Source organism: Onychostruthus taczanowskii, unplaced genomic scaffold, assembly GCF_017590055.1.
Source record: "Onychostruthus taczanowskii isolate IOZ18803 unplaced genomic scaffold, ASM1759005v1 scaffold67, whole genome shotgun sequence".
NCBI classification, from domain to species: Eukaryota; Metazoa; Chordata; class Aves; order Passeriformes; family Passeridae; genus Onychostruthus; species Onychostruthus taczanowskii.
In genome coordinates this window covers 5,284,103-5,308,697 of record NW_024504455.1, presented here as the reverse complement: position 1 = coordinate 5,308,697, position 24,595 = coordinate 5,284,103, and the positions used below count along the sequence as shown (strand labels likewise).

General features: G+C 37.6%; 1 protein-coding gene across 1 annotated transcript in view; it reads left to right on the top strand.

Moving 5' to 3' along the window:
* CADM2 (cell adhesion molecule 2) overlaps positions 1-24,595 on the top strand; it is a 575,572-nt gene that overhangs the window by 445,131 nt on the left and 105,846 nt on the right. The window contains exons 4-5 of the mRNA XM_041420933.1: positions 17,319-17,471; positions 20,033-20,170. Of these exons, the coding sequence (XP_041276867.1) occupies positions 17,319-17,471; positions 20,033-20,170 (291 nt within the window). The remainder of the gene's footprint in view (positions 1-17,318; positions 17,472-20,032; positions 20,171-24,595) is intronic.

Sequence of the window (24,595 nt, the reverse complement as noted above, 5' to 3'; positions counted from 1 at the left end):
GCTAGAAACTTAACTGATACAATGTCAGCTGAGAATCTGTTTATGATGAGCAATGTTAGAGCAGGAATTATATCTGAGTAGTTCTGACTGAGTGATTCCTTTCGCTGTTATTTTGGTCAAGATCACATTCTTACATAGTCAGAATAAAGCTGCTTTGACAGGAGGCTGACATCAGAGTCTAAAGGACGTAGTGCTTTCAGGCTCTCCTGCAATATTTTAAGGGTGCCCTTGAAACCACAGGTTTGTTTAAATGCATTAATTTAATTGTTGCTACGTTTCACTGTGGAGTGTGGCACAGGCAGAAAAGTAGAAAAGAAGTGAACAGTTTTGTGGCTGTATGTTTAAATGGTAGTGCATCATGTTTCTGTTTTAAACACAGGAGACTGAAATGTGTTATCAGAAAGTTCTTTGTTACACTATTAAAAATAACGAGATGTACCTATTTTATGAAAAAGAAAATGCAGACAAAATAAGGACAGAGTTTTATATTAAAAGGCAGAAGTCTCTCCATTAAATTTCAGGAGATGTGCTTGTAAGAGCTGCTCATCTCTTAAGAAGGTTAATGACTATGCTACAGTAGGAAGAAGCAGTTCAGCTAATGCACACTTCAGTAAATTAAAAACCCCTCTGTTGCACTCAGGCATTTCATCCACATATTTTCCTCTTGCCTTGTCCCAAGGAAGACAAGATGGCTGAAACTTCAGCAGATTACTGCACCTAAAATAACAATAAAAACCTCTGTTGCCACCAGAAACATGTGAGTGGAATGCAGGAAAAAGATGTGGAGGAGGAGTTACCTGCTGCCAGGTTCAGTGGCTGGACAGGTTTCCTGCATTACTGAAGTAATGAGACATGATGGGGTGTGCATTTCTGAGCTTTGGGAGTTTTCAGGTGCTGTGTCGTGATGCCAGAGAGAAATAACTTCAACAGCTGCAATAATGTGCTTGAAGCACAGTGGTGCACACTGACACATGTCTCATTAAAAAATATATAACTGCATTGTGATGCAGGTGTAGTGCTGGAAAGAGAAAGAGGGGGGAGTTTTTTGATTGTCCTTCACTTTATGAATTGTTCTCCTTACGTTGGCCAGTGTTAAGTATAGTGCTGAAACACAACCTTAAAGCAAAATGATTTGCTGGGTGTTGTAAAATAAGAACATTATCAGTCAAAATCACTGAAATTATGGAAAGGAAGATGCACTGGTTTGTAGTCAGTGAGGAGAATGGAGTTGAATCCATCTCAAATGACACAATAGCAAGCACATGACATAAAGCCGTGAGACTTAAAAATGTTTTCAAATGCCTGTTCAGTTCAGCTGTTCCAGAAAAACTCTTTGTTCCTGTTCTTGTTGCTGCTGCCCCAGCACTCGGCAACCAGGAGATGAACAGAGCTGTTAACACTCAGCCAATTTGTGTTTCTGTGTCAATAAATAAATGTTTTCCAGTTTATTCTGGAATGAGAGCTGAATCTCCCTCCACCCTTCTTGGTTACCTTGCCTTTTCCCTAATAACACTTTACAGCAAATGCGTAGATAGAAGGGAAAGTCACTGTGACTGCATGGGGTTAGAAGTCATGGGCTCAGTGAGGTAAAAATGACTGCAGACAAGGTCAAACCACAAACCAGGAACCAAAGTAGAAGCAGTTTAGTGTTTCTCAGGAGCACATTTGGTGCTTTGGAGAGGAGCATGCCAGCCTCAGTGGGAAATAGATTGCTCACTCCTCAGGAGTTTTTTGTGCCTCTCAGTGTTAGTTTCTATATGAGAGATGAATCAGGAGATGGATGAATCAGGAATTAAAGGTCCTGTCTATTTGGTTTTAGAAGAAAAAACATCTCTTGCAACTCTTAAAGGTGTACCTTGCTAGTATAGGTCTGTGCAACCCCTCCAGTGAAAGGAATTAATTGTAAGGCATTGTGGCCTTATAGGGTCCCTTCTTCAACTGTATAATGTTCTTGAGCAATAAAGAAAAGTGATTTGAGTTTCAGTGGCATTGCATCCTTGTGTGGGAAAATTTTACAAATGCTGTCTCCTGTGTTTTTAATAACAGAGAGTTACTACTTCCCCCTTGAATTATTCTGCAGATCTCTGAAAAATACTTGGTTCATCTCTGAGTATTTTCTGCAAGTTGTTTCTTACTAAGTAACTGGGACAATAACCACAAAAGTCACTTTATTTCCACCAACACTTCACTGTGTAGATTGTTCCTTGTTCCTCTCTTTGTAGGTTTACCTGCCTTACAAGATGTATGTGCTAAAATTAAATGGTGCTGCTTCAGTGTTGTGCTCTACAGAGACCTGTGTCACTTACCATTTTTAGCAGTTAGGAGCTGATGTGGCAGGACGCATTTAGGCTTTGTTTTCTGAGACAGCTAAAAATAGAATTGTTTGATAATATGCCATTATTCACCATGATGCTACCTAAGGGGCTATGCAAAAGTTAGTTTTGTTTTCAACGAAGTTGGACAATTGTCCAGAAGCTGATACCTAATTACATGGCATTGCAATATCAGCAAATATAACTACTGAACATGAATTTGAAAAAGCAATGATAGTTTAAAAAACCCAAAGTTGTATCAAAAGTTTGTGGGAGTTCACAAAGGTAATGCAGAAAAAGGCAATAACAAATAAGCCACCCCTAAATCCATCAATACATTTTTCAGAGTGCAAGCTGAATGCCTAGAACTGTCCCTGTGTCTGTTCTGTCAGTCTCCAACCTCCTTTTATTAGTCCTAGATAGAAGATAAACAACAAGACTGACAGCTTTGTGTCCTTTGGCACTTTTGTGTCACCATCACAGAATAAGAGGGTATTATGTCATCACTCAAGCCTGTCAGGTTTAGTTTAGTCTGCTGTTTGTCTTAACGATTGTTTTCCTCATTTTTTTTCCTCTCAGTTGATACACATACCCTGTATAGATTGTATATTGTTGATGTTACCAGAATCCATTTTTCAGAGGAGAGGTGTTTTTAACTTCAGCCATAGAAATGTCACCCTCTTTGTTGCTGTACACCAAAATAGAAATTAGATAAAGAAGCATCTTCTGCACTCCATGTTCTGGTCTGTGCAGAACTTTTTCATAACTCAGATATTCAAACATTATTTGTACTAATATTACAAGCAGCAAGGACTCCTAGATTTTTATTTTATTAAGGCTTTGTTTAGGAAAGTTCATTATGTATAAGTGCTGTGGAATCTCTGTAGGTTTCAGCACTGTACATTGATGACTGGTGCCCAGTACCTACCTTTAATTGCATCATTTATGGATGAAATAAAAGAGAATCTTTAGCTGGGGTTTGTCTTTTGAAAACAGTCAAATAGGTGTGATGGGAGATTCAATAGTCAACACTTGGCTTTTGTTAATGACTTTGTAGCGTGTGGAAAGTACTGGTTTTCCTCACAAGGGAAGCCATAGGCTGCTTCCACAAAGAAAGCAGAGGTACCTATAGGAAGTATCTGCCTCAGATTATACATTCAAGCTTTCTGAGAAATATTTAGAAAGAGCAAGAAAAATTAGGAGCAGACTACTCTAAAGATAGCAAGCTGAAGAGGAAGGCATCTAAGCTAAATATTATGAAGTCCTAATAAGAGGGAATAAAACCTGGACAACCAATTTCAACCTAAAGGATTCTGTCCAGTGCTTCTTGGGACTCTTCACTTTTCCCTAAAAGTAACATGTAAGGCAGGTCAGATCTTGCTCACGCTGAAACAAAGACACAGAGAAGAGGCTGCTGAGTCTAGCTGGTAGCCAGATAGCTGGGTCAGTCAGTGTTAAGGGATGGGAAGGAAGGGACAAACTTTTAGTTGTCACAATCCCTAATGCAAGCCAGTAATAAGACCTTTTGTCCACCAGTCTTTTCAGAGAATTTTGTAACCATCTGGGCCTTGTACTTTCTTAAAGAATTTTGCTCACTCCTTTACCTACCAAAGCTATGCCACTACAAATATTCACAGTAGGAGGCAGGAAAAAAAAAGAAAAGAACTAGTAGGTAGGAAACACAAGAAAATGCTTAAATCTTTCCTTTAATTATAATTCACTTTATGTGATAATAATTCACTTTATGTGAATACAGACATTACGCATATAAATATAAATACATACTTTAATTAGTATGTATTTATATTTATATGGGTAATGTCTGTATTCACATAAAGTAAGACACTTTTAAAGGAGACTTTAAATGACAGATGTCCCAAAGTCCAGCAGTGATGGCATGCAAATAGATGGTCAATTGAGGTGGAAGTTCTGGAATGTGCCCCTTCTGAGCAGGGCTGTCTAACCAGGTCCCTGTGGGTAACAGTGCATTTTGGGACAATCACAGGCAGGTTTGGGACAATCACAGTTTGCCAGAGGAGATCCATCAGGTAATTCTGGGGATGTCTGGTGGGTGAGCTCCTGGGTAAAATCAACAGAGCAGAACTTTCTTTGGGAGTTGCCCTGATGCAGAAACAGGATCTGTCCTGCACTCCCAATCCAGTTAAATGACCCAGGAGAATTCAGGCAGTTGCCTGGAGGAATTTGCACTTTCTGAGAGATTTGAGCTTAGCAACTCAGCTAGATACTTGTCATTGAATAATTGAAGAATTTCAGCAGAGCCCAAAGTTTTTTCTTAGGCACAAAGAGTCCTGTTTCTGATGTTTGCTGTAGCTTTGTTTGGGGTTTTTTTGATAGGTTTTGTTTTTGGTTTTTTGGGGTATTTTTTGGTGGGTTTTTTTTTTTTTTTTTTTTTTTTTTTGGTGTGTGTTTTTTTTTGGTGTGTGTGTTAAGTTCATCCCCAGCTGGAGCTAGATGCCATTCCTTAATAAATTGCCAGAAATATCAGAGACCAGATAACAGTTCAGAGTGCCATTGAGCCTCCTAGGTGTTGCTGTAGTGGCTCTTTGACGCGTCTGTCTCTGCTGTCAAATTTATTCCAGTAGAGATCACCTTACAAGATGATACTTGATTTACATTACCTGATTTGTTCTGTAATGGGGGAGAACAGATTCGAGTCCTTGATTTCATTTTCACAGGGAACAATAGATCTTTAATTTTAAAATGGATGATCAGCTCCTATATTCAGAAAAGCTGGCTACCGCAATCCCCATTGCAGAGCAGCGTAATCATCATTCCCATCCTACTTTGTCTGTTGCAGTCAGAAATGTTTCATCTTGTCTCATTTGTAGCTGTCTGTCTTGGATCTAGATAGACACGCCTGGGCCAGATCCTCAAGTAGTCCCACAGTCTTTCCCCTTCCCTTTCCCTTCCTCTGAATTTATGCAGTCTCCAAGGAACCTTATCCTCTAAAGTGCTATTGGGGAAGACAAAGGCATTTTTTGCTCCTTTTTTTTGGCTTTAATCAATTTATTTTTTCATATCTGCTGGCAGAATTAGGAAGACAGATTTGCACTTGAGGAAAAAATTTTGTCTTCATCCCTTGGAGATAAACCTGGTGGCAGACTATTCCAATTATTGGTGTAAAGCTCATGATCAAGATTTTACAGTTGGAAGCTCCCTATGGTCTCCTATACAACTTTAGAGTTCCTCTGAGTTAGTGTTAATCCATATGGCTCTGATTACCCTTCACCTGCATGTGAAATTAAATCTGCTGCTATCTTTGAATTTATAGGATTGCAGTTTTCTGTGCAAGAACAGTTTGATAATTTTTATTTTATGTTACTTTATTTTATTGGTGGTAGTGGATTGTTTTATTCTTATCTATCACTGTTTGGTGATATTTTCTAGGATTCAGCTAGACAAAATTTAATCTGCAAAGAAAGTTTAAAATGTAGGACATACTAGAGAACTTAGCTCTGAGCATTTTTCTACAAAGTTATTATTTGTTTCGTTGGTTGGTTGGGTTTTATTGTTCAGCTTTTAAAGCAAGGGTTTAATAAGTTCTGTATGATTTAATTTTTCTTTTCCTGATCTCAGAATGGACATCTTGGAAATAAAAGTAATACATTACGGTTATTTTCTATTCAAACATATAGGTTTAAAAAATTTATTCAGTCAGTCAGTATTTGAAGATCTAAGTTGCCAGAGCTTCCAAAACTCAGTGATGGTTGTTTTTTCTGCCCATGATGCTGTAATTCAGTGTTGAGGCAGAAGTTTTCTTGGGAAGCTCAAGCTTGTGTTATTCTCCTACAAGTGGCAAAAGCAGCTCAGGCCAGATGACAGCCCCATAGAACAGGAGCATGTGAGAGCTCACCTGTGTGTACTCAGACAAATATCAGGGTCCCCTTTTTTTCACCTTTTCACTTTCTGTTGTTCTATCTGGAAAGATTTTCACTGATACAATCAAATGTTTTCAAAATTCTTTTCTATTCTGGAAAAAGACATGACTGTGGGAGGGCCTACCCAGAACAGCGCTCAATTCCAGAGTTGATCACATTAATCTGTCAACATTTTCCCTGTAGCAGGTAAGACTTATTTCTATGGATGGATGGTCTTCAAACATTTTTCTTTATTACAGTTCGGCAGAGCACTCTGTAGGGTATCAGTTTTTAATTATACGAAAGCAATTTCAAAGCCAAAAAGGTGGAGAGTAATGCCTGAGAAGTTTTTGTTTGTTTGCTTTATTTTTCTGTAGCATTTTGGTACAGGTGAAAGCTGTTTGAATCAGAGAGTCCTCCAAGGAACCTCTGGAGATCCTGCAGTCCAACTGCCCTGCTCAGGCTGGATCGGCCAGGACAGGTTGCCCCAGACCGTGTCCACTCAGATTTTGAGTATGTAAAGCTGGAGACTTTACAGGTTTTTTTGGGATCCTGTACAGTAAATACAGTGCCATAGTTCTTTCTGTGATTAAGTTTAAAGTTTGTGGAGGACTATCTCCAATGCTGGAGCAGAAGAGTGTGAGGAGCCCTCCCACTGAGGAGGAAGCAGCAGCACAAAGACTGAGTGATGAACTCCATAACATTCACAAGAGGGACCTCTCTCCCTAAATGAACTGAAGAAAAACTATATTAGAGGTGGTAAACTGACTGAAATTTTAGGTTTCTTTACATTGTCAGTGGGAAAGAAAAGGTTTTAGGGGGAGGAGAAGTGTCCTGAAGGTTTTGTTCTGATTCTTATTACTCTTTCTTTCAGTTACTGTTAATATTTTTTTCTTTATACTCTTTTAAAGTTTTGAACCTGCTTTGCCTTTCTCCTAATCCTATATCACAGCAGGAAATAAGTGGATTCTAGTGAGTGCACTGGTGATTAGCCAGCACTGAACTCACCACATGAACTGGCCACAGCCCCCATTCTGTCCCTCTGTGCTGCTGGGAAAGAGGGGTTCAGAGAATATTGGGAGAAAAACTAAGCCTGAAAAGAAGGGAGGGTTGGAAGATAGGTGTTTTGATATTTGATATTATTTCTCATTATGCTACTCTGATTTGGTTGGTAATAAATTAATTTTGCCAAGTCTGTTTTGCCCATGACAGTAACTGTTGAGCAATCTCTCCCTCTCCTCATCCTGACTCATGAGCCTTTCATTATATTTTCTCTCTGTCCAGTTGAGGAGGAGAGTGATAGAGCAGCTCTGATGGGCACCTGGCACTCAAGTCAACCCACAAAAATGATTGATGTTGCCTTTATGACCCTGCTCCAGTATGACCCTGGCTCTGTTCCACTGGGTGAGCCCAGAACTGGGCACCACACTTCAGGTGTGATCCCCCCAGTGCTGAGGAGACTGCAGGGATCCTCTGCTTGGGCCTGCTGGCAATGCTCTTCCTAATACAGCTCAGGATGCTGATAAGTGTGAAGTAATTTAAATTTACAATTGTTACATTTTTGAACTCCTGCAACAGATAAAATGTACTTGGGAGTTTATATTTGGGAATATAAATTAATAAGTTAATTTGATGTACTCTTCCCTTTTAAAGAGTTGCTGATCAGTATTCCTGCTGTATATGTAATTGGTTTACCCTGTTCTTCTTTAATTTTGTTTCCAGTAGCTTCATTCTCACAGAAAACCTGTCTAGCACACAGAGGAAATAAAATTATTTACTACAGAAAATAGGAAAAATGTTATTAATATAGATGACAATAGAGTTTTTTATTAATTAAAGATTGATGAGGAGAAGAGGAAGAGACTTGAAGGATTAAAAACTGGAGTAAAGGACAGTTTATTCCAAAGATTGACAAGACCCATCTAGGTGTGCGATCAGGAAAGATTTCCAAGAAAGCTTAGGAAAAGCTAAAGAAGATTAATCTTTGTGAATCTACCAAAGAGCTTTTTAGTTGACACTTCAAGATGGGTCACACTTCTGAATTTCGTGATATGCAGGTTCTTTAGCACAAATACATCCAGAATGACAGGATGCCAGAGTGTTACACATTGGAAAGGGCCTCTGGAGGTCATCTAGTCCAGCTTGGTTCTCTCACTATGCTGGGGCAGCTTCCTATGAAAATTAGAGCTCTAGATCTGCTGCCAGGCTTTTTTTTTTTTTTTTTTTTTTTTTTTTTTGGGGGGGGGGGTGTTTTTTTTTTTTTTTTTTTTTTTTTTTTTTTTTTTGGGGGGGGGTTTTTTTTTTGTTGTTTTTTTTTTTTTTGTTGTTGTTGGTTTTTTGTTGTTGTTGTTGGTTTTGTTGGGGTTTTTTTTTGTGTGTTTTTGTTTGTTTGTTTGTTTGTTTGGTTTTTTTTGGTATGGTTTTTTTTTGTTTTTCTTTTTTTCCTTTTGAATCTGGATTAACACCAGGATTCTCTGATCTTCTTGCTAAACAATCCCAAGTCTCTTAGCCTCAACTTGTGTGAGTGAGGCTCCAACCCTTTAATTTTGTTTTGACACCACTTCTCACTAACAGGTTCCTTCACAGCACATCAGCATGTGGAAAACTAAGACAAATCCCACAAAAGAGGGAGCATCTGTGTTCTTGTGGCGGAGAGACAGATTGTCTGCTGCTCAGCTGCGTGAAAGACATCATAAAACTTTAAGGGCTCTATCATAAAAGATGTTGCAGCCATCAAAGAGCTTTCTGGAATCCTCCCTGGAATTGCACTAGACTCATCTCAGACGTCTCCTGTTACTTTGTTCCACATTTCAATTCCCTCCTAGTGAGATGTGTGAGTCATCCCTAACAGCACTAATCTCTTTGGTATTGATGTATACATTAGGCTTTGGCTCTTCATTGATACTGGGATCAATTGCTAGGTTGATTGCAGATACGTTCATCAATCATTGACGATTTCTTGGCTGTTTTGTCCAGGTTCTGTAATGTTTTCAAGGCAGTGACCTGTTCTTAACTGGCCGCTGGAGGAAGATGACTTGCTCCACTGGCTGCAGCAGGAGTTTAGGGAGTCTGTGTGCTTAATGTCGTTAGGAAGAATGAGTATTCCTGTGTTGGCATCCGTAGCCAACATAGCCATCTGCTACAGGACGGATGATGTTCATTTCTGTGTCCAAGAAGTGCAGGAAGAACAGGGGCATCTTATAGCTGTTCTCAGGTAGAGAAAAAGTCTTTTTTAGACCATCAAAAAGTGAGAAGGTCTCTCCATCTTCTGTTGAAATAATAGGTTTGAACAGGACTGCACTCTTCAGAAGACTCCAAGTTTCAAAGATTATGAAGCAGAACCATAAACATGACTACCATGAGTAATACTAATTCATGGCTCTAAAAATGCTTCCAGCGTCATGGGGTCATTAAGCTTAGCTAGTGAATGGGCAGAACTGTAACATCACCATCTGCAAGGTCAGGGAAATGCAGCTCTTCAGCTTCCTTTAGGCATGGTCAGCTGGAGAAGCACACACAAAAAGTGTATTGTATTTGGGACAGGCCTGAGTAGAACCTGGTTGCGCAGCAGTGCTAAAAGTGTAAAGTCTGGCTGAGTTATTCTGTGCCCCCTGTCCTTTAGGAGTCCTTTCATTCAAAGCTGACTAAAGCCAGTGCATGAAGGTCACCAGCAGTGACTGTGAAGAGCAGACTCTTCACAAGGAGAAAGAGTATTATAGAACTGATGTTCTTTAAAATACATAGATGGCCTTGGTAGAGCTCTGTGCTGTTTGGCCAGACAGTTTTTAATGTCTACATAAGCTTAACACTGCCTTGGTTAGGAGTCTTTAAATGCTGCTAACATACTGATTAGTATCAACATCAGTAGCATGAGGAAAAATTACCTGGTCTGATCTTCACAGAAGGACAATCTGGAAATCTGTGTAGCTTTGTTTTGGCTTGTGCAAGGGGACTACTATTTATTTCTCACTTCTACTTCCATAAAATCATTGTCTAACATTTCTCACTCACAGTGAAGTCCCATTTAACCTGACACATATAGGAAAAAAAAATTCTAATTTCTGTTAGTCTTTCCTTAGGTACATGTGGACTTATTACAGCTCTCAATTGTATTATTTTCATTTTGTTAGTATTATTTTTGCAGCAGTAGTCCATCAGTAGGCCTTCAGAAATTCTCTTCCCAACTGAGAGACTTCTGTTTCTGTCTGTAATTTACAATATATGGCACAGTGTGATGTATGCTATTTTGGAAAGTTGTAGCATTTTCTTTTACCATAATTGCAAGGATCAGTACAACCCAGAATAGGATTCATCTTTTTAGAGTGGTGCTGCATTTGAACATATAGTTAAATAATTTCCTCTATAATCCTCAGACCTCTTTTCCTGCATTACTGTTTTCATAACATTCATCTTCAACTTGGTACATAAGACTACCAATTACTTTTATCTATTGAATCTCATTTATTTTAATTCTGTCCATCTCTAACTTTGCCAGATCATTTTGCAGTTTTAAGTTTTGCAGCTGTATATTTGAGAAGCATGATTTTTAAATATTTTCTAGGCTACTGTGCTGTGGTACATGTCCAGTTGCATTAGGATAATAGGAAATCTTGTAATTCCCTGTTGAACAAGGAACCAGACGAGCAGACCTTGTAAGACAATGTTTCATCCTGACTAATGTGATTTTTGTTTTATTATTTGGAGTTATGATTAAGTATTATTTCAACACAGTAAAACAGTAAAGCATCTTAATATTTCAAAGCCTGTGTGCTTTGCAAAGATTTGAAACTTAAATTTCTTATGGGAAAGAGAGTCAGGCCTCAGACTTTCTCAGAAAATAAATATCGTCCTTGATTCTCAAAACGCAAGAAGAAAATAAGTTCACTGTTTGTTTAATACAAGAAACAGGCATTACAAACACCCTAGAAGGCAAGTTTTTCCTCTCTTTTTGCATATTGCCATGTTTCTTGAGTGCTCTGAAAAACAAAGAAGCCAATACAGAGTGTGATTGTGAGGGAAAAGGTAGCTCAGCGCAGAAAATCTGCCATGCAGGAAAGTTTTCTGTATTCCATCCATGAAGGTCATGTTGTCATCTTGGCCTTCATTTGTCACTTGGCAACAGTTGGTGAAACCTCAACTCAGCAGCTGTGTTCAAGATCATAACTCCTTGTAAGTCACCTTAAACTCTTTTTCATTTCATCCAGATTGCAGGAAATAGAGAATGTTTGTTGTTGCACTGAAGAAATTACCTTTCTGTTTGGGTTTTCCTCATAAGCATCTAAGGCTGTGCGCCCTGATAAATAATAGATAAGGTTGTACAGACAGGTTCTCAGTCCCCAGTGCTTTGGCCTTTCCAAGGCAAGCACAGGGTAGGTGCCTCTCTTAGTGAGGCTGTCAGTGCCCCTCCTGATGAAGGGAGTTTGCTGCATGTCTTTGGCAGGTGCATTATGCAACATGCAAAAATTCCGAAAAATTTCAAAAGGAGGAAGCAGCTTGCTGTTGAACGTTGTTCTCTAACTAACATAGTCAAACATTTCAGCAGTGTATCTCTGCTGAAAACAATCTAGTCTTTTCCTATTAGACTGCAATCCACCGCATAAACTAGAAGATGGCCAGATGATTACAGGTGGAAGAAGTATGTTTTGATTGACCCCCATTTTTTCTTCCTTTTGATCACCAAATACTTTAGAAATGCACTGGAATGAAAGTAAAACCTATCTCCAAGGATTCTTACGTAGTTTTTCAATTTCTAAACCTTTACTTAGTACGTTTTATGAAGCTCAGTGATGCCCCAAATTTATTAAGTACATGAATGGGTTTAAAAATCCAGTGATATTGAAGTATTCTCAGCATCCAAGTGACTGACAACTGTGAAAGACAGTGTTTGGAATGTCTGTTTGAACTCATCTGTGTTATTAATCACTTTCCTAATGAGGGAAAAGCCATGATGAATTTGCAAATTGGTTAGACTGTTCCACAGCCAATTAGCCAAAGATCCCTCCACAGTATTGCAACCTTCAGTTTATTATTTATTATCAGTGATTTCCACTGATTTTACCTATAAATGATGTCACCTTTAAAGGAGACCAATGGTACATATGTCAGCCAATTTGATAGATTGCATAGAAAATCCTAATTCTTTTCCCTCTACATTAGCATTACCTGTGAAAGTAGACTCAGTTTGAGGACTTCTGTCCCAGGGGGAAAAAAAGTGATAGCTTCACGAATGCAGTGCTGTGAACAGGTAAGAATTGCCTCCACTGGGAGGTAAAAACAGCCTCAACACATGCCAAAGTAGAAATAGAAAACATGGGATTATTAAAAATTCACACTGCCACCCTTGTGTAATTGCATGAAAGTAATCAACTTGCATGACTGGAAATGAAAGAGGAAGGAAATAGATTTTCTTTCCATGTGAAAAAACAACTGAGAAGTCTTAAAGTCTTAGGAATTCAGATACCATGCAAGTATGGACTAGATAGGTTAGGCATGAATAGAATAACTGTGTATTAGTCCTTCTTCTTTTTAAAGAAATGTGAATGTTTTGAAAAGAAACATGAATGTTTACAAGACACAGAATAACACTACTAGTTTGATTTGTTCCATTTATTCCTGTTCTGTCTCTCTTCTTTCTTCCTCTGGTGATGCACAACTATAAGCAAATTCTGTAGATCATCCCATGGAGACCTTGGTATATTGAATTCATTAGAAGCAAAGAAAAAGTGCCTTCTCTTAAATCCCTTTAAATCTATTTCAGATTATGGTACTGCCTTCAGAATGTTGGAATCTGAAAATCAGAGGGATTGTTTCAGTTTCATAAATATTAGAATTCTGGGAGTTGACCATGACCTGTAGAGTATCTGAAATCCTTCTGGTTCCAACTAATGTTATGTTATTCCCATGAGAATGGGAAGAGCTCCAACATAAGGAAGAAAATTTTGTTGAGTGAATCCCAGGATGGCAGCATATGTCAAGTTAGTATTCTCAAAATATGAGCAAATTCCTCTAGAGAATTTGGGGATTTTGTTGTTTGTTTTTTTTCCCCCCATTCTTCAAATATATGACTCAAAATACTACAAAGATGTGGTCATTTTAGATGAAATGGCATTAGAGTTGCTGCTGTGTGGCTACTATGTCTAACAGGTCCAACTCTTTTCTTCATGGTATGAAATGTGAAATTTTTTTTTCTATTTTTTTTACAAATTTTTAAGGTTCCATTGTCTTTCTGTTATAATTCCTGTTGTAGGATTTCTCTTCGATAACATATGATCATTATATTATTTATTCAAAAATTAAAGTACAGCTTTGTTTGATTATGACCAGGGTGGCCAGTTTATTGTGATGGTCATCAGTTTCAATAATTACTAATCAATGCAGCTGAAATACATGACTGTATCTCTTACTCATAATTACCTCAACTATACAAATTATCAAGGTTGCTTGTTTCTGTGTCAGAGAACATTCTGAAAGGAAGTCTATTCCACAGGAAAAGAGAATGACAGGTAAAATAAATGAAGTGTGTCTGCTTAGGAACGAGTGTTTTGTGCATAATTATTTCATGCCTTGCAAATTAACTACATCATATGTGCCTGGGAATTACAGAAAACTGAAGTAATGTACCTAGGGCATATTGGAATTTACTATGTAATTATATTTCTTGTTGCATTTTGTATTTTTCAAACAGCTTGCAACATGAGAATCCAGAAAAGTGATGCCAGTGCTGGTATTCTCTATTACTGCTTTTGGCATATGTGTATTTCCCAGAAGTCAAATAAATATTCTGTTTATTTATCCTTTTTCTAGTATCTCTGTAGGTATGCAAATTATGGATAGGATAATTATTCAGCAATGTAGGTTAAAACCCCCAGGAAGAGGCCAGAAGGGTCTGTTTGGCTTCTAACAAAGTGAAATGTTAAAAACAAAGGAGTTTCTAAGAAGGTTCCAAAAAAGAGCAGTGTTCTACTTTTTTTGTGTTAAAGTGCTAATTAAAAGTGATGGAACATTTTGTATTTTACTTTATGGAGTTTTATTTGAACTGCTGTGGTGGAGCTGCTTGCCACTTGGTACCTTTCTGTAGCTGCCTTCTGTCCAGGCTCTGTGGGCTGCTTTGCTTCATGAGCCAGCCTTGGCAGGGTTTTCTGCCATGAGCAAGACCCTGCTCCACTCACTCACAATGCCTGGATGTCATGAGTTGCTAGAATTGCTCTTGGTTTCTCCACTGTTGCTGTTGTTTCCATCACCCTTTTAAGCAAAATGTACCTAAGACAGAAAATGGAAACAAACCAGTTCTGGCATTCATCACAGCTATCAATTTCATGATGAGATACTGGTGTATTTCTAAACAGATGAGGATATAGAAACAGGAATACAATTTGAAAATAAGATTCTAAAACGTCTCTGTAAGTGCTCACTTTGTCTAAGCTGCAGCAGTAAAATTTGGTTTGTCTGTCACCTGCGTAGACAGGAAACTTATAAATATTCAGGTTTGAAAATGATGGAAGAGATAATTGTTTTTAGACCCAGCACTTACAAAAGTGCTTCTGACAAGCAGCTTTCCTGCAAAGGAATATTATGTCGGTGCTCTTTGCAGCATTTATTGCAAAGGCTGCGTTGATATTTCCCTTACAAAACTTTCTTGCAGTTCTTTCGATAAAAATCCACTCCATAATGAAACATGGAACATCTGATCTCATCTCTTGACCAGTGATTGTTCTTACCAGCTTTCCACAAAATTGACTGAGCTGAGGTTTTTATATTTTACAAAGGTTAAAAAAGGTGTGGAGCGGAGGAGGGGAGGGAGGGGAGCAGTAACAATGTAGTTGATGGAAACAGTTTGTTTTCCAATTTTAGGATCAAAACGATGTGCTCTTGACATCATCTGTAGGCCAGTTGTGCTGTAGTGGAATTCATTACTGTTCTTCTTGGGGCATGAACTTTTACACATTGTCCCATCTGTAGGAAAATATTTCAACAGATACATAAATCTTTATCACATGGCAGTAACAACTGAAAATGATAACGAAGTAAAATACTATGTAAGATGATATAGTGCATTATTTTTTAAATAATTTCAGATTACAGGGAGGAAAAAAAATCACCACTTCCAAATTATGGAGTGCTGAGAGGCTTTTTAGTCTTGGTCTGTTGTTTTGTTTGATTTGTTTGGTTTGTTTTTCCATTTTTTCTGCTGTTGTCAAATTATATAAACAGGTGTGGTGGTGATCAAACCATTTGGAAACACTTGAATTTATTTTTTTTTTGGGAAGGTCAGTAATTGAAATAAGCTACAATTCTTATGTCTGCTCATTGCATCTGACTAGAATTGACAATCTGAGAAAGGAATACTGAGTCCCCATCTACTTGGTCAAAGATAGCAACATCTTCACTGTTGTGAGGAGTTTTGGCTGCTAAAGCCACAATGATCAGCTTTGCTGCTATTTGGGGTTGATTTATGTGCTTTTTTGTTTTCCTGAACTTGTTTTTCTCAGCTGTTCTGTCAGCTTTGCATTTTGTGGCTTCTGGTTTGCTTGCTTGTTTGCTTTAAGGTTGCTCCTATTTTCATCATTATATGGACTTGATATTATAAACTAAATAATTGTGGTTTTTTTTTTCTTGTTGTGGCTGGCCATATGACCTCTCAGTTCTCTTTGGAATGTGTCCATTACACACAACCTCAGTCCCTTTGACGTGCCTTGAAGGAGTTCATGGCATGCCTTTACGTTAGGCATGATTAAGGTGCCACCTTTCAGTGCTCAGACCCTGCAAAGAAGAAGCTGATCTTTAGCTGGCCTACCCTGAAATAATCAGCAAATTCAGCTGAAATTTTCTGGTGAGAACAAACCTAAGTGGCAGCCTTAGAAGAAGACAAAATCAAGTGACACTTTTGCTGAATCTTCGCTGTATCTTCTTATTTTGGTGTAAATCTTCCTGGATCGACTTAGTAAATAAATAGTAAAACTATTTATTTATTTTTATCATTAGAAGAGGTATACTAGACAAATCTAAGAGTCTTTGGAGACTTTAGAAAGAGGTGAGCGAGAGCAGCATTAGGGACTGGAACACCTTTGTTCTTCTCTCAAATGCAGGTGTAACTGTCTCGATAAATATCACAGTCCCAGTTTACTTTTAACTTTCAGAAGTTTGCTGTAAAAATAGACTCACTGAAGTTTCACACACCTTCAGGTTAGACCTTTCAATCTAGAGGTATACAGCTAAACTTCCTGAGTTACAGAGCCTTTTTAATTGTTTTCTTAGGAGAATTACAGTGTTTGATCACTTATGATATTAGTATTTCCATGCTGTGGAAAGGCTTGGATAATATATGCAGATTCCTGAAGCAACTTTACTGCAGAAAAATAGAATGTTTGGGAATGTTTGTCAGTTTTTCAATAGCAAATGGAGGTTAATCTGAGTATGGGTTATGAAATATTTTCAATTTCAAAGCATTAACTAAAGCGACATTTTGAATTTAAGTGAATCTGCATGCTCCTTCTACCTCATTGCCTCCATGCAAACAGAAGAGATTGAATTTTTATTCATAATCCTAAATAGAAATCCACTATATTGAATTACCTCAAATTGTTAAATGTACTACATATGCATGTATAAGTAGAACTTTCAGTCTATTAGTAAAAATAAATAATTATTTATTTTTAAGAATTTGAGAAATCTAATAGTCCAGTTCAATATTAGTAGTAATGAACATGAGAAAAATCTGTAGACAAACTATACAGGGTTAGATACAGGATTCTCAACATCTGTAAGTACGTGACAAACAGGCTGGTTTTGGGAAGGTTTTATTTTAGGCACTGAACAAATCTGTGAGGGGGCAGAAATCAAGGCCATTGTTGGGATTTTTAGAGTAAGGCCAGAGTTAACTCAAGTCCTGTAGTTTCTAGGTTTATATATGTTAAACACCACTCAATACACCCTTCAAAATCTTGCTAAACTCTTCCACTTTATCCCACAGGGAAAACAAACTGCCCTGCGTAGACAACTGTATCCACACCCCTGTGTTCTAGGGCCTGGTTTCTCTAGGAACCTTCATGGAGCCTCTTGTACAACACCCCTCTCTTTGTCCACGTGCTGGATCCAGCAGTAACGTCAATTTTTTTTTGTTGTTTTTCAGCTCTGAGGGACAACAGAATCGAGCTGGTGCGAGCGTCGTGGCACGAGCTGAGTATCAGTGTCAGCGACGTGTCCCTGTCGGACGAAGGGCAGTACACCTGCTCTTTGTTCACCATGCCTGTCAAAACTTCCAAGGCTTTCCTCACCGTCCTCGGTAAGCACAGACCCAGCTGAGCAGAAAGAAGCAAGTGTTAAACTCCTCAGGCTCTGGCAAATTATGATAAGAAGCAACTTTTCTAAGGCTTGGCAGAAGATAAATGTAAACGTCTGATCTAGTTTCCCCTGATGTTTATTGTTTCATATTGCTGGGCTGAAAAATAACGTGCCTCTTACTGTTTGCACCGTGGCAGGGTAATGAGGTAGGGAGCACACAAACACCACGGAACGAGTGCTCCATAAAATGGACATAACCTCTACATCCTGAGCACCACGAGTGCACAGAAGGTGCATGTGTTCATCTCCTGACAATCTATTGGATAGGGCAAAGGGGAGAAAATCAGAAAGCATGAAATCAAAATGGGCTTTAGAGCTTTATCATTTTTCCTTAGCTGTGCATTTTCTTTTGGCTCATTCTGCTTTCTCTCTCTCTCTCTTTTTTTTTTTTTTTTTTTTTTTTTTTGTCTGTAAAGTGCAAATTTTCACTGGGTTTGCCGCTTCTTTTATGCTTTATCCTCTAAGTGCTCTGCTGTTTTCCCCAAAGGTTATAGAAACACATAGAAAAGCAATAGAATTCAAGAGATGCCCAGGAAATAAAGTTTCTGCTTGAAGCTTTATATGATTCTATGAATGTCAGTAGCCCAATCAGCCAAAATTGCTATAGTTCACTAAAACACACCTACGAACCTAAGAGGCTATATGATTTTAAAGATTGATTTTTATTCTTTTTTCCTTTTTTCTGTCCCTGAACATGACTCTTTCTTTCTTTTTGTTTTATTTTTATATGTGGATGGGCAGACAGTTGAATTTAATAGAACTAATGTAAGATATTCTCTGTGGCAGTAATATTCACATTAATCCAGCCAGGGAATTGGTTTTGTGCTTAGGATATGAAATACATCTCCCTTTCAGTCCCTGTGAGACTATTTTACAAAAATCTTCACAACTTTGGCATTAAGGCTAAAAAGTACCCATTCAAAGCAAAATATTCTGGAAGAGCAACTGCCTATGCTTCATCTTCCTTCTGTAGAGAGGCATTTCATGATCTAAACAATTGAGGAGTGCACCAGTTCGACCTTTTAAATGGCAGAAAGACCTAGGAAGGTGTTACAAAGACAAGAAAACTCCCAAAATATCTAGCGAATATTTATTAATAAAAGTAGCTTGATCCTTAACAGTCCTTTAAGCTCTACCTTTGTTTTGGGGGAGGGTTTAATGAAGCTTTCCCAACATCCTTTACTTACCTTCCAAGAGAGAAAGCTGCAGTTTAGAATTCCTGCCTTTTTTCATTTTGTATTTGTAATTTCCTATTTTAAAGGAACATTTTAAACTCTTAAAACATTTTCTGCCAGAGAAGGGGATCTTTACCACTGAACTGTATTGCATCTTTTAATCAGATAAACTATCCTTTTATGTACTAATAATCTCTTTATTGACTGCTCTGCTTTTGATTAGAAATTCAAGGTATTGTGTCGAGGTATTGTAGTAGACACCATTTTCTGTCCTAAAAGAGAGGACTAGGTTTATTAAAGAGATGTACTGTGCAATAGGTGATGCTGCTTTGCTTTTATGTACATAATCTGTCATTTTGGAAAAGAGATGTAGAAAAACTGAATTGTTAAATGCAGGGCACAAGATCAATTACTGTGACCGAGCCCTTTATCTTGCCACAAATGTGAATGCACCAAAGCAGTATAGCTGCAAGATATAACTGACATTTTTGGAGATTTTAAAATTATTTTTAAAAAGTCATCAGTATTACTTTAAAATAAGTTATTCTTGTGTCTTCATTAGTTAAATGGATTTATGCATGCAGTGATCAAAACTCTCCCAATTTTCTTTGTGTTTTATTTTTTTTTGTTTTGTTTTGTTTTGTTTTTTGTTTTTTTGGGGTTTTTTTTTGTTAATCTTCCATGGTTCACTGAAAAGCAACAATTTTCATGTTGAATATTATGTGTGTGGTATGTCCAAATCATATGATCTGCTTTGAAGAACTAGTATTTAGCTGAAAAACTCTCCATAGTCGATGGAGCTGTGATTATACCTCATGGTGTTTTGGCTTTGTTTCTCTGAAGATAAAGTGACTCCAGTATTTATTTTCACCTTCCCTTTTCCATTAAAGTCTTTATTATTCAGGTGTAAATATCTGTTCTCAACTTAGGTCAGTTCAGCTTTTTGTTGCCAGTTTAATGTTTAATTTTCACAGCTGTGCTTCTAATGTGCTTTGTCATCCTGCTTGCTGTGCTGAGCAGTTTAAATATTGTAACAAGTCAGACTAGACCTGCATGCAGAATATACAGAGATAAGAAATTTATTAAAATGCAAACTGTTTCTCTTAGAAAATTAGGTAATTTCTGTTTTCTTTATTTATTTAGACTCAACTACCTTTCAGATTGATGGATAATTTACAATAGGAAAAAGGTTTAACTGACAAGGCACGAGGAAGTAATTATCCTGTTTCCAGAATTTAGAGCATATGAAGAAATTAACTTTAAGTTGGTCGTGCATTTGTGGCAGCAGCTGACACTATCAGAGACATTTTGCTTGTTTGCTTGCTAGGTGTTCCTGAGAAGCCACAAATTACTGGATTTACCTCACCAATTATGGAGGGAGAGAGGATGCAGCTCACTTGCAAGACATCTGGTAGTAAGCCAGCGGCTGATATCAGATGGTTCAAGAACGACAAAGAAGTTAAAGGTATTTCAAAGGATTTTGGTGTCATTTGGTCCAATTGTGAAAACTATACCTTCTGCAGAATTATGGTTTTTCAATCTGTGTTTGTAAAGTTGCTCCTATTGGCTCATGAAGTGAGTAGGGGATAGCACACAAATGAAGAATTCATTGTAATTTACTGTAGTGGTCATCTAACCATCTTTTAATTGTTTTTTCAAATAGTAAAAACTGATGTTTTGGACTGCTTAGAACTCTGTGCAGCATAATCATCTCAACTATGAGGATTCATAGAGAAATGTTTTCCGGATTATTATCACAGTCAGACCACTCATCCCTGATATTTTCCCTTTTCATTTCCCTTGTGCCATTCCAGCATGGGGTATGTCTGACTTAGTTAATTCCCAGATTTAGGTTACACTCCCCTAAAAAATGTGACCAAGTGAGGCAGAACAGAAGAATGTGACCAGGAGGAGGCAGAAGAATTTCGGGTTCCCATAGGAGACCTATGGAGCCCTGCTCTGGTGAGGGAGAGCCAGGATGTAGCAACTGGGGGAATCTCAGCTGGGAAACTTGAAATCTTCAGCTGAGGCAAGGATGCTGACAGTCTGCAGCTAGGAGGAGGGAGATGGACTTCAAAGGGGATTGGGAAAACTTCACAGGGGCTGGGCGGAGTTGGGCAAAGTCTGCTGTAACTGAAAAGCCATTGAGTGACTAAAACCAAAGCTGACAGCAAGGATTTGCCTTCAAGGATGGAGCAAGCTAGGAAAGAGCTGCATATAAAAAGCTGTTTATTTTCTTTCCATCTTCTCTTTCACTTGGTATGCTCTTTGCTTAGAGCTTAGTTTTCTACTCCATATTCTTAAAAATGCTGGAATAGTTTTAAATCCTCATTGGTGAATGAGTGAGTGAAGAGAGATTCCTGATGCAGAAGACTGTCACTGTTCCAAGCCAGTTGAGATGCCCATTATAAAGTAGATGGATAAAAAGGATAAGGCATTGGTATTTGTTCGTGTCACCTCTATTCATTCTGCTATTAGACCAGATAAATAAACGATTCAGAATCCACCTTTTCTGTGCAGCTTTAAAAAACAAAAACAAACAAACAAGAAACCACCCTTCATTTATCTGATTTGTCTAATATTTTGGATTTCAGTAGCTCAATAAACTGCCTCAAGCAAAGTTACAGAGTTAATTACAGAACCATTTACCTTCCTTTACTATTCTTCACCAAGTTCAGTGTGCAAAAGTAGAGCCCTGGTATAAAATTGGTGAATAAAGGAGATTACAGATGATTGCCTAAAGAATCCTCTTCATTCTAGAGGTGTTCTTATATTTCTAATAAAAATGAGATTAGTACTGAAAGGAACAAGCATTTTAGACTGGAATAATTTGAAATGTGTAACAAGGATAGAAAATGAGTAAACAGAATAATTATTTTCAGTACTGGGAAATTTGAGGAAATTGATGAAAGAAAGGCATCATCTAATCAAATGCAAGTAAAAAGAAGAATTAAACAGCCCAGCTAACACACATGGCACAGCATAGATTGTGTCCTCCAGAAAAGATGGCAGGATGGATATCCATATTCAAGGCATGTTAAGATTGGAAATAACTCCAAGCAATGTCAATACTATAACAGAAACACTGATACAGATGGCCTAACAGCAAGGCAACATATATTTGAAAATATGTTATTTTAAAAGTTATGTTTTAAAATCTGGTGTAATACCTTTGCCTTTCCTTCAGCTGACAATAATTGAAGCCAGCAAGCAATTTGTTGATTTGACTATTTAATTTATTTTTCTCAATGGTTCCTAAAAGGATTTATAAAAAAAAAAAAACAAAAACCAAAAGAGGATGGGGGAAAAAAAGGTATATTAAAAAGCACGGTAAAAGGGAAAAAAACCCCAACAACCAGAAATAGGAGGAAAGTACTGGGAACATTCATTTCAGTTCAGTTTTCTAGGTCTTCTGAAGAGCACATTGCCATTTCTCAAAGGTTAGAAATAAAATAACCTAACCGGTCTGCAGTGGCATCAGCAGAAGTTACATTAGCTTTGTGCAGTGTAAAAGGTGAAATGATAAATCTGAGAAAATAGATATGAAATGATATGCTAATGCAGCTGACATTAAAGGTTAGAAGTTCGTCTGTCTAGCACCAGTAAATCCAATTGTGTTCCACTGTATTATACATGCTGCAAACGAATATAAATGATGCACTGAGATCAGAGTTGCACCAGAGGGGAAAAAGCCACTCTAAAATTGTAGCTCCATTGCTATGACTCAAAAAAGGAATCATCATCTGATAGAGGAATAGTGTTTGATAAAGTAAGTGTGAGTAATGAGAGAGACTGGATGTGAAGCACTGGGTGCCACACCTTTTAGTTCAGTGTTCTGTCACTCATATATGCACCAACTTAACAAAGGGATCTGCAGTTTAGCATTCTGGTGACATTTCTGGAAGATTATTAAGAACAAAAATAATGGAGAAGCTAAATGCAAATTTTTCATTTTGAAATTATCTTTCTCAACAAAATTTGTTAACATGCTCTTTCAACAAAATTATATAAATATCTTTTTTTAGGCTTCAGGAATATTTTGAATGGATTTTCTTCTTTTTTTTTTTTCTTTTCTTTTCCTAGGTGGACTGCATTTTAAAAATAATTAAGATTTTGTTGCAGCAGGTTAAGATACTTTGAGTAAGTTTCTTTAATTTTAGTATACACAAAGATTTCAGAGAGGTACTGATCATCATCTTGAGAAACCTCTAAAGCAAAGATGATTTTTTTTTATTATTTTTAGATAAAAAGGCCATTTCATGTCAGAACTTGTGTTTAAATGCAAACAAAAATTATATCTGCCATGTAAAACCAGAAAAACTGTCTTTTTAAAAGATGAATATTTCTGTGAGCTACAGGTGTGTGCTTTTATAAATAGCTTGCAATGAGCAAAGAATGATGGACATTCCATCATTTCCATTTATTATTTTCCCTATCAAACATCCATACCTATGAGATATAACCCTGTATTAGTTGATACAGTCATATCTTTATGTGCACCCTTCTGAAAGTCATGGAAGTGGGCCCAAAGCTGATCCCCAGGTTTTGTCTGGCCCAACATCTATCCCAAGGCTGAATCAAGTGGCTAAAGGTCTTCTTCAATTCATATTTGAAAAGTTTCCCAGGAAAGAAATTCCATAGAAACATTTCTGTCTGGGCTAGATTTTTCAGCATTCCAAACCACTCTTGTATAGTGTTTCCATTATTTGTAGATATTTCATGATATATAATCCAAATTTGTCTAAGTGTAACTTCTGTTTGTGCTCATCAGCTTTTGTTGTACATCTCTAAGGGGATTCTGGCTTTCTTTCTTTATGGCCATAATTTATGTACTTTAAAGCAACAGTTTGGTCTGGTTTTAGTCTTCTCTTCCTTGGGTTAGATAATATCAACATTAAGATGTCCTTGTACAGCTCCACTGAACGCAGTGTTTTTCAAAAGGTTTGTGGTACTTTTTTAATTTTTTTTCAGAAAGCCCAAAACTGGGCCTGATACTCTCAGTGTAGCCATGCACGTGCCAAAGAGAGAAGGATCACTTCCCCTGGCGTTCTGGCTGTGCTTTTGCTAATGCAAGGCAGTGGGTTTTAGCTTCCAGCCCTGCAAGGGCACGCTGTTCACAATGTTCAACGTGTCCTGCAACCCCTAGGTCCTCCTCTATAAAGCTGTATCCCTTCAGCCTGTTCCATTACAGTGCATCCCACACAAAATGCATGTGTCATGGATTTCTTTTCAACCTTTTCTTCAAGACAATATTTAGGAGAGAGAGGAGAAGCAAGAAAACAAATTAAACAGTAGGCTACAACTGACATATTAAAAAATCTGTAAAATATCCTGAGTGATGGTGTGTACCCAGTAGCTGATGTCCACCATTCTTACATCCAGTTGGGTTTGCATTCAGTTAGAACATATTACAATCACACCTTCATTTGCCATGAAGGAACATCTGAGAAAATACAGCTGGTAAGGAAGACAAGCTAAAAATTTCTGTTGGTGGGGATGCTAACAGTTTGTAGAATCTTATCACTCCCCTTTTTGCACAGGAAGTTGAACTCTTTCACATAGTAGATAACTAGAGAAGGACTTCTCAACCTCAGTTTGGGAAATTAACTGCTTTTCTTCTTCTAAAGGTTTAAAAATCCACAACATCTCAATAAAATTGAAGTTGTTGATGTTTTCAGGAGTCTTCTGTCCCCCACCTGAAGTCAGCAAGCAAAGGGATGTGCACATTACTTACAAGCAGAATGTAACCTATATAGGTGCTTATTATTGGATGTGGAAACCTAACTCTGGGAACAAAATCACATGTGTTTGCTTTAAATATTAGTGAAGACATTTGTTGTTTGATTATAATAACTTTGCTTTACCTCTGGTCAATATATCACTTACCTAC